Source organism: Cetorhinus maximus, chromosome 7 (assembly GCF_964194155.1).
Source record: "Cetorhinus maximus chromosome 7, sCetMax3.hap1.1, whole genome shotgun sequence".
NCBI lineage: Eukaryota > Metazoa > Chordata > Chondrichthyes > Lamniformes > Cetorhinidae > Cetorhinus > Cetorhinus maximus.
In genome coordinates, this window is record NC_135885.1 from 65,007,902 (window position 1) to 65,020,883 (window position 12,982).

Genomic DNA, 12,982 nt, shown 5'->3' on the forward strand with positions numbered 1-12,982 from the left:
CCCAGGTCCCCAGAGCATTACCATGGGTTTCTGGATTACTAGTCCAGTGACAATACCACTTCGCCACCACCTCCCCACAAGAAGAGGAAAAAGAAAATTTGAAGGGGAACAGAGAGGAGGCATGGGCCTGCCACCGGATGAAGTGCCCTTGCAGGGAGGGACACAGACAAAACAGGTCGAATGGCCTCCTTCTGTGCTGTCACCATTCTATGATTCTACGTTATTGTCTACATACAATTTTTTATAGACCGTTTGGTGTAGTGGGTTATTTCACTCCACAAACCAGATGCTAACTGATGGCCTCCACTTTCAAAGTCTGTACGAGCCTTGGGACTCTTAAAACTGTGAACTCTTTACTTTCTGTTCAAATTGGCACTTTCCTGTGGTATTTGTCTGGAGTTTCAGTTAGTTCGCGTCCTTGACGGGCAGATGGTTGTTTTTGGCGCCAAAAAGCTGAAGCATGATAGGTGCGGGCGGGCGCGCGGACATTGGAACCTCGCCCGGGGCTCGCGCGCTTAACGGTTGAGGAAGAAGCGCGAGCGCAGCTCGGGGAACCGGTGTAAGGCAACGCCATTTCATCCAGCCGGCTGCGGAAACTGTTCCCCATGGCTGCAGCAGAGTCCGGCTCCTTACACACCGGGCCCGGTGGAGCCGTGTTCTGGGTGCTGGCGGTGGAACGGTATCTTCTGGGCGAGCCCGGATCCAGCCGTTATGACTTGACCCTTTGCAGGGAAGGGAACGGGGAGCGGGCCCCGCTGAAATGTTTACTGTCTCCGCAACTGAACCGTTTGGTGCAGAGAAACTTGCTGCGCTCGGGCTGCCAGCTCAGGGCGAGCCGCTTCTTGGTGTTGACGGACGGGCTGAGGGTGCTGGAGAGAACTGAGGTGCTGAGGGGAGCCGCTCCTCCACCCGCTTGTGTCGCCGTCCTGCCCGTCCCGCGCCCTTTGCTCTGCTGCACCAAGTACTACCTGCCTCTCTGGGAGGAGAGTGACTATTATGGGGAGGAGTGGATTGGGCAAACCTGCAGTCAGGAGCTTGTCAACCTGGAAGGTGTGGTGTTCCATCACGATTTAAAATCCAGAACTTGGTCAGTGTAAGGTTAACAAGTCTCCTGGATGTAAAGATTAATAAATAGGCTGATCACGCAACCCAGGAGAAAGACCAGAAGGGCAGTAAATATGATATGTCCTTTTTTGTCATTGAACACTTCAGTTTCTTGATTATAAAAATATCACAGATGGTGGGGTGAAGGCTGTTTGACTTAAGCATTGTGGTTGGAGACACACCAGTTCATGTGATGAAACCTGCAGGAATACATCCAACTAGAGTGGGCAACCTTGTGTTGGTATTAACTAACTAACTATTCTCATGTAATTTACTGATTATTCAATAAACCTGCTATGGTTAATACACAAAGTAGTGTTATCCAATACGCTTGCCAGTCGCTACATGTGGTGAATTGACCACAGACATGGCGAATTGATGCTGGCAATTTTTAGAGCTGCACAATACTCGGTTGTGTTTAAATTGCAGTGGCGGGTATGAATCACTCGCTCAACCACTATTTGTCATTAGTCCCTAATTGAGCAAGGTAGAATGAGCCACGTTGCTGTTAGACAGGAGTCACATATTGGTCAGACCACACCTATGTTTATTTGATTATCATTCCTGTGTCAGATTTCTAGTGACCTGAAGCTGAAGGGCCACTTGCTCAATGAAACATGAACAACCGTCTACTGTTTGCTATCTTCTCTGTTCCTGTTATCTCTGGGTGCCTCTAAATCACAATCTATTTAGACCTGTGGGACTGCTGTGAAGCACTGAAAGCAGGGCAGCCTCTGGAAGGACAACATAGTGGTTGCTCTATTTTCTTGCGAATCCAGTGACTTGGGAATGCTAACTGAACGGGTTTTGTTCAGCTGATAGTAGGCGGTCACAAAACAGTTGAGGCGTGTGAGTGCCACAAAGTGTTGAAATGTACCATTTTGGCAAATGGGCGGTGCAGCGACATCCAAATATATTCAGCCTTTATCTTAATAGAGCTGTTGATATTAATGATTGGAAGGAATAGGGTGCTATTGATGTGAAAGAAGGGATTACTGGAGGTTGGCCATGAGCCAAAGATCTGTTAAATAGCTGGACACTGTGTTTGGAAAGGCAGGTGATAGAGCATAAGCAAGGCAAGTTTCAGATCGCAGAAGCCAATATGCAGAAATTTGCCAATTCTTCCCTTGCCCTGAGTCTCCTAATATATATCAATTTTGATAAAATTGAGACCAGTTTACTCTTGAAGAAATTTATTTTTTTGAAATAACTGGAGCACACTGTCAAAAACAACATTTCAGTTAACAGATTGTGTGACAACCAGTACAGTGAGGAAATTTTGTAATTTCTTTAAAAGGTTTGTGGAATCTAATTGTTTTAAAAATATTTGAAAAGGACTTTTAAGAGTTTGCATCAATTGTAAAGGGGTCAATTGTAATTTTCTTGGATAATAAGATATACTGGTCCATGTGACCTGGTGACCTTTGACCTGGAAGAATTCCAACAGAAAGGGAGTTAAAGAAACCATGTATACGCAGACAAAAAGGAGAGTAGCAGAACTGAAGCAAAAGAGCTGGAGGGTGAAGGCGATCAGTGCACAGATGCAGACACAAAGAGAAAGCAGACAGAGAAGAGGAACACAGAGAATTCTTGTGAGGAGAAAACACAAATCATTCTCAGGAAAAGGTCAATTTTTCTGTTTGGCAGAAAAGAGGACAGGAGCCCTTGGAACTACCATGTGAGCTGGCTGAAAATGCCTAAAACCTGGAAAGCTGCGAATAGCTTGGAGATGCTAAAGAGCTGGGTGTTTTCCGAGAATTGGCCAAACTGTGAACCAGGATGTTATTGATTGGTCAGTTGAAAAGGAATTCTGGAAAGCTGCACCATCAAGACTGCCGTGACCTGAGGAACAGAGGGTTAATAGAAGCGTGACGGCCTGATGATGATAATCATACCCGTGAAATTCGAAGATGAAAGCTGTTGTTGGATGAGACTCCTGACCTACCCTGCATGAATAAAGAACAGCATTTTGTGGCACTGTGCAACTGTGTAGTGCCACATTTATGCAGGGAGTGATGCGGGCGCTTGTGGTCCTGCAGGATGTATCTTGTATCACCTATTTAAAGTGAAATTTACTTCTTTATTTGAAGTATCATTCGCCTGTTAATTCATGTTTAATTTATGCTGATTCTGATTCGTGTTAAAGTAGAAGTTACAAAAAATGAAATCTTTTTGTTAATTTCATCTTAGGGGGCCATTTGGTTATTTTGGATTGTGGTTTCCCCATGGGGATTGTAACAATTGACATCACCCTTTCAAATTGTATACAGCAGGCTTGCTTTGCTAATAGTTGGATTGCAAAACCTCTTTGAAGCTGTTTTCCCTGTTCTGGCACGGAATGTATCAGTCTTGAATATTGACCGTTTAAAACCTCAAACCTACTTTCTAAAGATTATACATTAGTTTTGTTAATACTCTATACATTTTGTAATGTGGCAAATATGCTGACCCGATCAGCTCTATTTTGGTGAGCATCGAAATCCTATTGGACAACACTGACATAGAGCCATATTTGCTGTGAGTGGGACTTGCCCATAGACTTTCTGTGGGGCTTTGCAAGGTAAGCTGCAGCTAATGGGACATCTGAAAAGTTATGTCCTCTACAGGACATTTGGGACCTACATGAATTGGGTATCTCCATAACCAATCAAACTGGCAAATTGTTGATGAGCAGCGCAGGAAGTATATGTTAGAATCGTGAATTCAATGTCAAATCAGGTACAGAAAACACAATGAGGGAAAGTTTGTATTAAGAGAGAGTACAGGAGCTTAATGCCATTTGGAACTTTTGAGTGGGGAGCCAGATGGCAAGGTGATGTCTTCACATAGCTTCACAGAGGAGCAGCACTTGGACAGTAACTTCTGCGTGTTCCTGTTTCACTGCGTTTTTCCACTTGGCAGGAATTGCTGTCCAGTTAATGCCTAAATAATGGTGAACCACCATTTGCTTCACTGTTATTTCCACAGTTATATCTGGGCCATCGTCTTTTTTGTTAAAAGTTTGGACGTGGAGGTTTAGAAACAACTCAGCCATCGGCAGTGGGCTCAGTAATTTAATACTAGAGCTAAGTATGCCTACAATATTCCGGGGCACTGATGGTGATTTACTAGTCAGTCTAGCTCACTGAGAGAACTTGAAGGGAAGACCTACCTACTTAGCCCCAGATAATGAACACTGCGAGGAAATGTTCTAATGTGCGACCTGTGGACAAAGCGCAGGAATAGGTTGTAATGGTTAGGCCAGTTAGATTCCAGCAAAAACCTCCCCTACTCCTTCACAGTTACACTGTGGGGGGAGTGGTGTTGGGGGAGTGGGGTGACAGTGACAGTTCTAAAGCCTTGGCCCTATTGAGCTGTGCCTGAATATTCTGGATTTAGGGAAGTGCTGTGTGTGGACTCTACATTCAGCACACACAAACTCTGATTGTGTGGAGTTATTTAGTAATTTTTTTAGTAGACTCTTGGATAATAATGGTAATTGATTTCAGTGTATGTCAGACAGCCAGCAGACAACAAAAAAAAATGCACATTATGACATGAAGCAGTGGAGCAGATATTCAAATATTTCTTTCAGGTGCTTATGTTTGGCTATTTGCAAGTCAGTGCTGATTCCAGCATAGGAAAGAAGTTGCATTTCCATAGTTCCTTATCCTGTCTCAGAAACATTGTACCTATAATGAATTCCATTGTACGGTTGTACAGTTTACTATTATGTGGATGAATGTGACAACTATCTTGCATAAAGCAGTTTTTCTGCACCTAAAAACAGAAATACTGGAAATGCTCAGCAGGTCTGGCAGCATCTGTGGAGAGAGAAACTATTAACATTCCAGGTTGATGACCCTTTGCCGGAACTGCAAGTGCTTAGTGATGTAACGGTTTTAAACCAGGCAAGGAAAGGAGTAGGGTGGAAAGAACAAATGGCAAGGTCTGTGATAAGGTGGAAGGTAGGAGAGATTTGTTGACAAAAGAGATGATGGTGAAAAGCAAAACGAGATAATGGGATAGTTTCTCTGCATATTGATTGAGCGAGGAATGTTGGCCAAGTTATCAGAGCAAAGTTTTCTTGCTTTCCGTTGAATAGTGCTATTTAACATCCAGTTATCTGGTGAAACAAGCAGATGGGCACTTGGTTTAAAACCTTGCCCTGTTTTAGCATTCCCTCAGACTGCACTAAGTGCCACCCTAGAGTCATAGGCTATTTGCCTGGGATTTTTTTCATTCTTTCGTGGGACGTGGGCATCACTGGCTAGGCCAGCATTTATTGCCCATCCCACTTACCTTTGAGAAGGTGCTGGTGAGCCGCCTTCTTGAACTGCTGCAGTATATGTGGTATAGGTACACCCAAAATGCTATTAGGAAGGAAGTTCCAGGATTTTGACCCAGTGACAGTGAAGGAATGGCAGTATAGTTTCAAGTCAGGAAGGATAGTGTGTGGTTTGGAGAGGAAGTTGCGGGTGGGTGGTGCTCTCATGCATCTGCTGCCCTTGTCCTAGGTGGTAGAGGTTGCGGGTTTGGAAGGTGCTGTTGAAGGAGCCTTGGTGAGTTGTTGCAGTGCATCTTGTAGATGGTACACACTGCTGCCACTGTACATTGGTGGTGGAGGAAGTGAATGTTGAAGGTGGTGGATAGGTTGACAAAGTGGGCTGCTTTGTCTTGGATGATGTAGAACTTCTTGTGGTGTTAGAGCTGCACTCATTCAGACAAGTGGGGAGTATTCCATCACACTTTTAACTTGTGCCTTGTAGATGGTGGACGGGCTTTGTGGAGTCAGGAGATGAGTTACTTGGTGCAGAATTCCCAGCCTCTAACCTGCTCTTGTTGCCACATTATTTATAATACTGGTCCAGTTCTGTTTCTGGTCAATGTTAAACCTCAGGGTGTTGTTAGTGGGGGATTCAGTGATGGTAATGACATCGAATGTAAAGGGAGATGGTTGGATTCTCTCTTGTTGGAGCTGACCATTGCCTGATACTTGTGTGGCATGAATGTTACTTGCCACTTATCAGCCCAAGCCTGAATGTTGTCCAGATCTTGCTGCATATGGGCATGGGCTGCTTCAGTATCTGAGGAGTCGCAAATGATGCTGAGCATTGTGCAATCATCAGCGAACATCCCCACTCATGATGGAGGGAAGGTCATTGATGAAGCAGCTGAAGATAGTTGGGCCTAGGACACTACCCTGAGGAATTCCTGCAGTGATGCCCTGGGACTGAGATGATTGACCTCCAACAACCACAACCACCTTCCTTTGTGCTAGGTATGACTCCAACCAGTGGAGAATTTTCCCCCTTATCCCCATTGACTCCAGTTTTGCTAGGGCTCCTTGATGCTTTGGAGAGAAATTTGAATCTATAACCTCCTGGCTCAAGAGAGGAGGGTGATAGCAATGGTAGATTTTAAAGTTAACCAGAAATTTTCAGGGAACAACATTTTTGAAATTTTACTTCAGCCTCCCACTGAGGCTGTAAGCTGAAATTTGTGGTTCAACCAGGCAGAATCCTGTTTACACTGCTTGGTTCCAGGAAGCTGGAACTTTAACCTGTTCAAGAGAGTTCGCCAGCTCCTTGGGTAGGTACATGGGCGGACCGCCCTTGCAATAGTTGGAAACTTAATTGTTTAGAGAACGGAATTTGCAGATTTACATTATTAATTAGATTTGATACCTCTCTGGATTTTCAGCTTTTACATGCTCTCACCAACATTTTGGTTTGACTATGGTGAAACAAGCAGGGAGATCAGAGTGGGAAGAGCAGCATCAAGAGTAAGAACACCACGAGATGAGCGGGAGGTTAAAAAAGTGATGGCAGAGCAGCACTGAAAGCAAGTGCACAGTGAGATCATTGGGGAGATAAAGGAGCGGTGGCGGCAGCGCCAAGAGCTGGAGCACAGTAAGACTAGTGGAGGATAAAAGATAGAAGCAACATGAACACAGTGAGATCAGCAGAAGGTTAAAAGAGTGGCTACAAAGCAGCACTCAAAGTGAAAGCACAGCAAAACCAGTGGGAGGATAAAGGAGCTGTTGAGGGCAGGGGTGGGTGTGGATTCAGAGCTGATTGACCACATTCAAAAAATAAATCAAAGTGTGATGCCACAGGGAAGCAGTTAAGTCTTTGGTTGATGAGTATTATTCTCTTTTCTCTTTCTAAACTAGGGTATTTGTTCAAATTAGGAACTGGGAGGTTAAAAATTTCAATCAGGGTAAAAATAACAGTAGGTTAATTAATAAGAATATAAACAGAGAAGGTCTAGAGGCATTGATTAAAATTAATAGTTTAAATAAGATACTAACTAAATTGTTAAAGAGGAAATACGATGTTTTATTTTTAAGATTATGGATGGCTGTCTGAGACCCAGTGCTTGCAATTCCTGTGGTACTTGGGAACTTCAGGACACTTCACATGTCATGGGGTACCACGAGTACGATGTGTCTCCAGTTGCTTCAGCTCGGGCTCAGGATTTCTGTTCTTTAGTGGCAGTTGAAGTCACTGTGAAGCATCAGGGAGGATGAGAGTTTCCTGCGTTCAGGTGGCAGCCACCCAACAGACAACAGAAGTTTAGGATAGTAGATGGTAGCCATCAAGAAGCAGAAAGTTTGGGGTGTGTGCCACACTCAAAAAGATACTCAGCATTGGAGACAGCTGGGAGTGGCAACAACTGGAAGAAACAAGATAAGCAGACAATCACATTGAAGTATTCTCACAGCAGCAATTAGTAGTAAAAACCATTGATTTCGTTCACTTTTAATCCTTAAATTCTATAAAGAAAAATAAATAGGACATGGATTAAGGTGGAAGCTAAAATATCAAACTAAAGACTATTTGTTATAATGGAAAAATTTAACATTCAAATGTAAAATTACTTTCAGTGCCAGTGAGGCTGTTTAGCAATAATTATCAATGTTGGACTCCGTATAAAAACCCAGTTACATTTCATTCTACAAGGAATTTTTCCACGGGTTTTTACAGTGAGACTAACAGTGTAAGAGTGGAAATGCTCATCAGTTCAATGTTTTTCAGTTGACTGCAATCTGGGGAGACCTCAACTGGAGAGGCATAGAATCACTGACAGCAACTTCTGTTTTCTGTGTTTAACTGCATGAGAGCATGCCAGAAGTTACTCTCAGTTTGAGAGGTGTAACAACTGTGAATATGGCAGTTTTGCCGTCATTACCACTGCAACATCTGAGCTGGTATGTCAGTATGATGTATTTTAGCACTATTCTGCTATACCATTGATTGAATTAATGTTCCCACATACTGTTCCCACTCATGAAAGGATCGAGAATGAGAGGACACTGATTTAAAGTAATTGCCCAAAGAAACAAAAGCGACATGAGGAAAACTTTTTCATGCAATGCGTGGTAGGGGTCTGGAATGCACTGCCTGAGAGTGTGGTGGAGGCAGGTTCAATCGAGTCATTCAAAAGAAAATTTGGCTGTTATCTGTGAACAAAGAATGTGCAGGGTGCCAGGGAGAAGGTGCAGGAATGGCACTAGCTCAGTTGCTCATTTGGAGAGCAGGTGCAGACACAATTGTCTGAATGCCCTCCTTCTGCATTTGACAATTCTGTGAAGTGCAATTCAGACCATGGCACTAATGGGCAACGGACTGCACAGGAAGGAGCAGCACATCTAGGGGTGCATGTGCATAGATCTTTGAAGTTGGCAGAACATATTGAAAGAGAGTGATAAGTAGACGCACTGAATACAAAAGCAGGAACCTTATACTAATCCTTTGTAAAGCTTTGGTTAGGCCACAATTGGAGTATTGTGTCTAGTTCTGGTCACTATACCTTAGGAAGGATGGTGAGGGTCCAAAGAAGATTTACCAGAATGGTTCTAGAGATGAGGGATTTTTACTACAAGGTTAGTTTGGAGAAGCTGGCTTTGTTCCTGTTGGAGCAAAGAAGATTGAAGGGAGACAGAGGTGTACAGGATTATGACAGGCTTGAATAAGGTAGACAGGAAAAGTTGTTCTCATAAGCTGATGGTACAAGGCCTCGGAGACACAGATTTAAGGTTTTGGTCAAGAGATGTGGGGGAATGTGAGAGAGAACTTTTACGCACCAAGTAGTAATGACCTGGAACTTGTTGCCCACAAGGCTGCAGAAAGTAGAGATGGTCAATGGTTTCAAAAGGAAATTGGATTGGCACTTGAAAGAAATTAACTTGCAGGGCTGTGGGGATTGAACCAGGGAATGGGACTCATTGGATTGCTCCACGGAAAGCAGGCATGGGCTCGATGGCCAAATGGCCTCCTTCTGTGGCGTATATGACTTTGACTACCTGCAAGGAAATCAAGCCCCTTTTCAATTTACATTGCCAGTTCAGCATCTGTGCAAAACAAAAATTGCTTTGTACTAAGTACACCCTAAGTGCCACTCAAAGGATACCTCTTTCAAAGAGATGCACAGGCAGAATCTACTGAACAACCTCCTTTGTGCTCATCATTTTATGATAAATATTTACTGTTGATATAGTTTATGGAAGAGATTTTCTGTCAAAAATGCAAGTTTTATTTGACCAATAATTAGTGTGCAAGAAACAAAGCTACTGTTTGCAGCAACTCCCAGTTAACTGACATGAATACAACAGTGTGCATTTATATAGCTTCTTTCATACAGAAAAATGTCCCAATGCATTCACAGAGGTTTAATCAGACAAAGATGGGCACGAGACCAAGAGTAGTAACTAAAAGCTTGGTTGAAAAGATGGAGAGGGAGGCTGAAAGGTTTAGGCAAGGATTTGCAGTGTGGTGCCAAAAAGGCCGAAGACATGGATGCACAAGGCCAGAACAGGAGGAATGTAGAGTTTGTGGGATCTGGAGGAAGGATTGTAGCGCTGGATGGTTATACCGGTAGGAACAGGCAAGACCAAAAAGAAACTTAAACATGGGGATGAGAATTTTACACTTTTTGCATTGGGAGATGGAAAGTCAATATAGTTTGATGAGTGAAGGGTTGATGAATGAGCAGGACTTAGTGCAGGATGAATATAGGTAGCAGAGTTTTGGATAAGTTGAAAGTTAGTGTGGAGGATGGGAGGCAAACAAGGCAAACTTTGGAACAGTTGAGTTTGGAGATGGCATAGGCATGGATGAGCATTTCAGCAGCAGAGAGAATGAGGCAGAGACAGATGATGTTATGGAAAAAGAAGTTGGTGGTCTGTGTGATGGAGGCAATATAAGGTGGGAAGCTCAGATTGCAGACAAATATTTTGCAGCCTCTGCATCCAGTCTTGCTCAGTCTGATGCAGTGGCCATGGAAGCAGATGGAATCAGTGGCAAGGTTACAAAGTTTGTAGCATGGGCCAAAGACTGGCATTGGTCTTCCCAATGTTTAACTGAAGAAAATTGTAGTTGAACCAGGGCTGGATGTTGGACAAGCGGTATGACAGCACAGAGAGGGGCTGATATGGGTAAAGGCGACATAGAGCTGGATATCATCAGCACAAATGTGGAATGTTTTTAGATGATTTGACTGATTTCTACATTTTAACCACTCAGTATGCACATGCGTGTGTGTGTGTTGGGGGGGCAAGGTGTGGGAGGCAGCTGGAAGTGTTGTTCACATCAAGATCTTAGACTTTGATTAACCCACTTACAAACAGAAATTAAGGAATCAAGCTTGCATGGATGCATTCTGTATTTATCAGTTGCAACACTGACATAAACCAGCATTTATTTATGTAAATTTTCAAATTTGTCGTAGGTCTGAGGATAATTACACTAAAGGAGTTAGAAAATACCTGGAGAGGAAGGTTGAAATTGGCTCCACTGTTGGTGAGAATAATGTATAAATCCAGATTACGGCATTATGGACGAGCTGGCAAGAACGTTGATTGGCCCTATCAGGCAAGGCCCTATTAAGTATGCTGCTCCAGAAAAAATTGTTGAAACGGCTACCTTGTGATAGGACCAGTTGAGGATTTCAATTGGCTGGAAATAATATTGAACATTCTGGCTAAGAAACAAATGGTTTATAGTAATATATAAAATAAATTATATTAAACAAAAATTTTATTGTAGAATGAGATACATAACATCTTGTATTAGAATGACTACCCCTTAATTAACTACCATGCTATCATTCACGTGCTGTGGCTTGAGCTTTTTGCATTCAATTCGTGCTTACTGCTTGGTCAGGACCTATAAAACTATAATTGCACAAAATGGAAAATATTATTTCAGTAAATGATGTGTCTTTATGTTTTAGTATATGAAGTAAAATAAACTGGCCTGTGTATGTGTTCCAAATTATAACAATTTTAGGTAGTGATGGTGTGTTCAAGAACAAATGAAATTATCTGTAAGTGTTTTCATCAAATTCAGCAATTAAACATTTTTTTTGCATAAATTTCACCAAAAGTTTACAGATACCAGGGTAGAAACATGACATAACTACAGCAACTTGCATTTATATATATTTAATGTCATAAAATGTCCCAAGGCTCTTCAAAGGCGCATTGTCAAATTTGTTTGGTAATGAGTCACATAACCTATTAGGACACATGAGGAAAAAAAAGAATGATTTGTGCTTATATAGCTCTTTTCATGACCACTAAACACTTCAAAGCACTTAACAACCAAGTGGAGTCACAGTTGCAGGAAATGTGGCAGCAGATTTGTGCACAGCAAGCTCTGTCAAACAGCAATGACCAGATAATCTGTTTGGTGATGACGTTTGAGGGATAGATTTTTTTTTCATCCAGGACATGAAGGATAACTCCCCTGTTCTTGTTCAACTAGTGCCATGCAATCTTACATCCACCTGAGAGGGCAAATGGGGCTTTGGTTTAATGTCTCATCCAAAAGTTACAGCATACAGAATGAGGGCTTCTCTTTAAGACAATGTTAAAGTATTACCCTGAGGATAGTACTTTGTTCTAGTTTGTTTATAGATAGTTTGTTCATTTTTGTTTATGTAACACTTTTTAAAATTGCATACCACTGATCCCATTTTTGCGTTTCAGATGGTGCAAGCATTTTCCATTAACAAATTAAATATAAAACCAAATTAAGGTGGATTCTTATGCTTCCCCACTCCCTTTGCCCTACCATTGCACAGATGTGCCAGAAGCTCTAAAGGTCTGTAATTAGAAACATAGACAGATTTACAGCACAGAAGGTGGCCACATATCTCATTGTGTCCATGCTGGCCAAGAAAGAGCCATCCAGCCCTAATCTCAGCTCTTGGTCAGTAGCCCAGAAGGTTACGCCACCTCGTGTTTTTTTTTAAATGCAACGAGGGTTTTGGCCCCTACTACTTTTTCAGGCAGTGAATTCCAGGTTCCCATTATCCGCAGGATGAAAAGATTACTCCTCAAATACCCTCTAATCCTTCTACCAATTACTTTAAATCTATGCCCCCTGATTATTGACCTCTTTGATAATGGAAATAGGCCCTTCCTAGCCACTCTATCTAGGCCCCCTTATAATTTTATGCACCTGAATCAAATCTCCCCTCAGCCTTCTTTGCTCCAAAGCAAACAACCCAGCCTATCCAATCTTTCCTCTTAGCTAAGTTCTCCGTCCTTGGTGACATCCTCATAAATTATCTCTGTACCATCTCTGGTGCAATTGCTTCTTCCCTGTAATGCGGTGATCAGAACGGTATGTAGTATTTTCGCTGCGGCCTAAGTAGCCTTTTATACAGCATATCCTCCCTGCTGTTATACTGTAGGCCTCGGCCAATAGAGGAAATTATCCCATATGCCTTCTTGACCACCTGATCTACCTATTCTGCTATCTTCAGAGATCTATAGACATGCACAACAAGGTTCCTCTGTTCCTCTGCACTTCTCTGAATTCCACCATTTACTGTGTGTGCCCTCGACTTGTTTGTCCTCCTCAAGTACATTTCTTCACACTTCTTTGGG

The 12,982-nt window shown here is 42.6% G+C and overlaps 1 protein-coding gene across 1 annotated transcript in view; it reads left to right on the forward strand.

Annotated features, from left to right (window-relative positions):
• Positions 1-472: 472 nt before the first annotated feature.
• Positions 473-12,982, forward strand: part of LOC144682411 (RPA-related protein RADX-like) — a 108,193-nt gene continuing 95,683 nt past the window's right edge. Inside the window, exons 1-2 of the mRNA XM_078544821.1 lie at positions 473-1,050; positions 10,816-10,958. Coding sequence (XP_078400947.1) covers positions 606-1,050; positions 10,816-10,958 — 588 coding nt within the window. The 5' untranslated portion in view covers positions 473-605. The remainder of the gene's footprint in view (positions 1,051-10,815; positions 10,959-12,982) is intronic.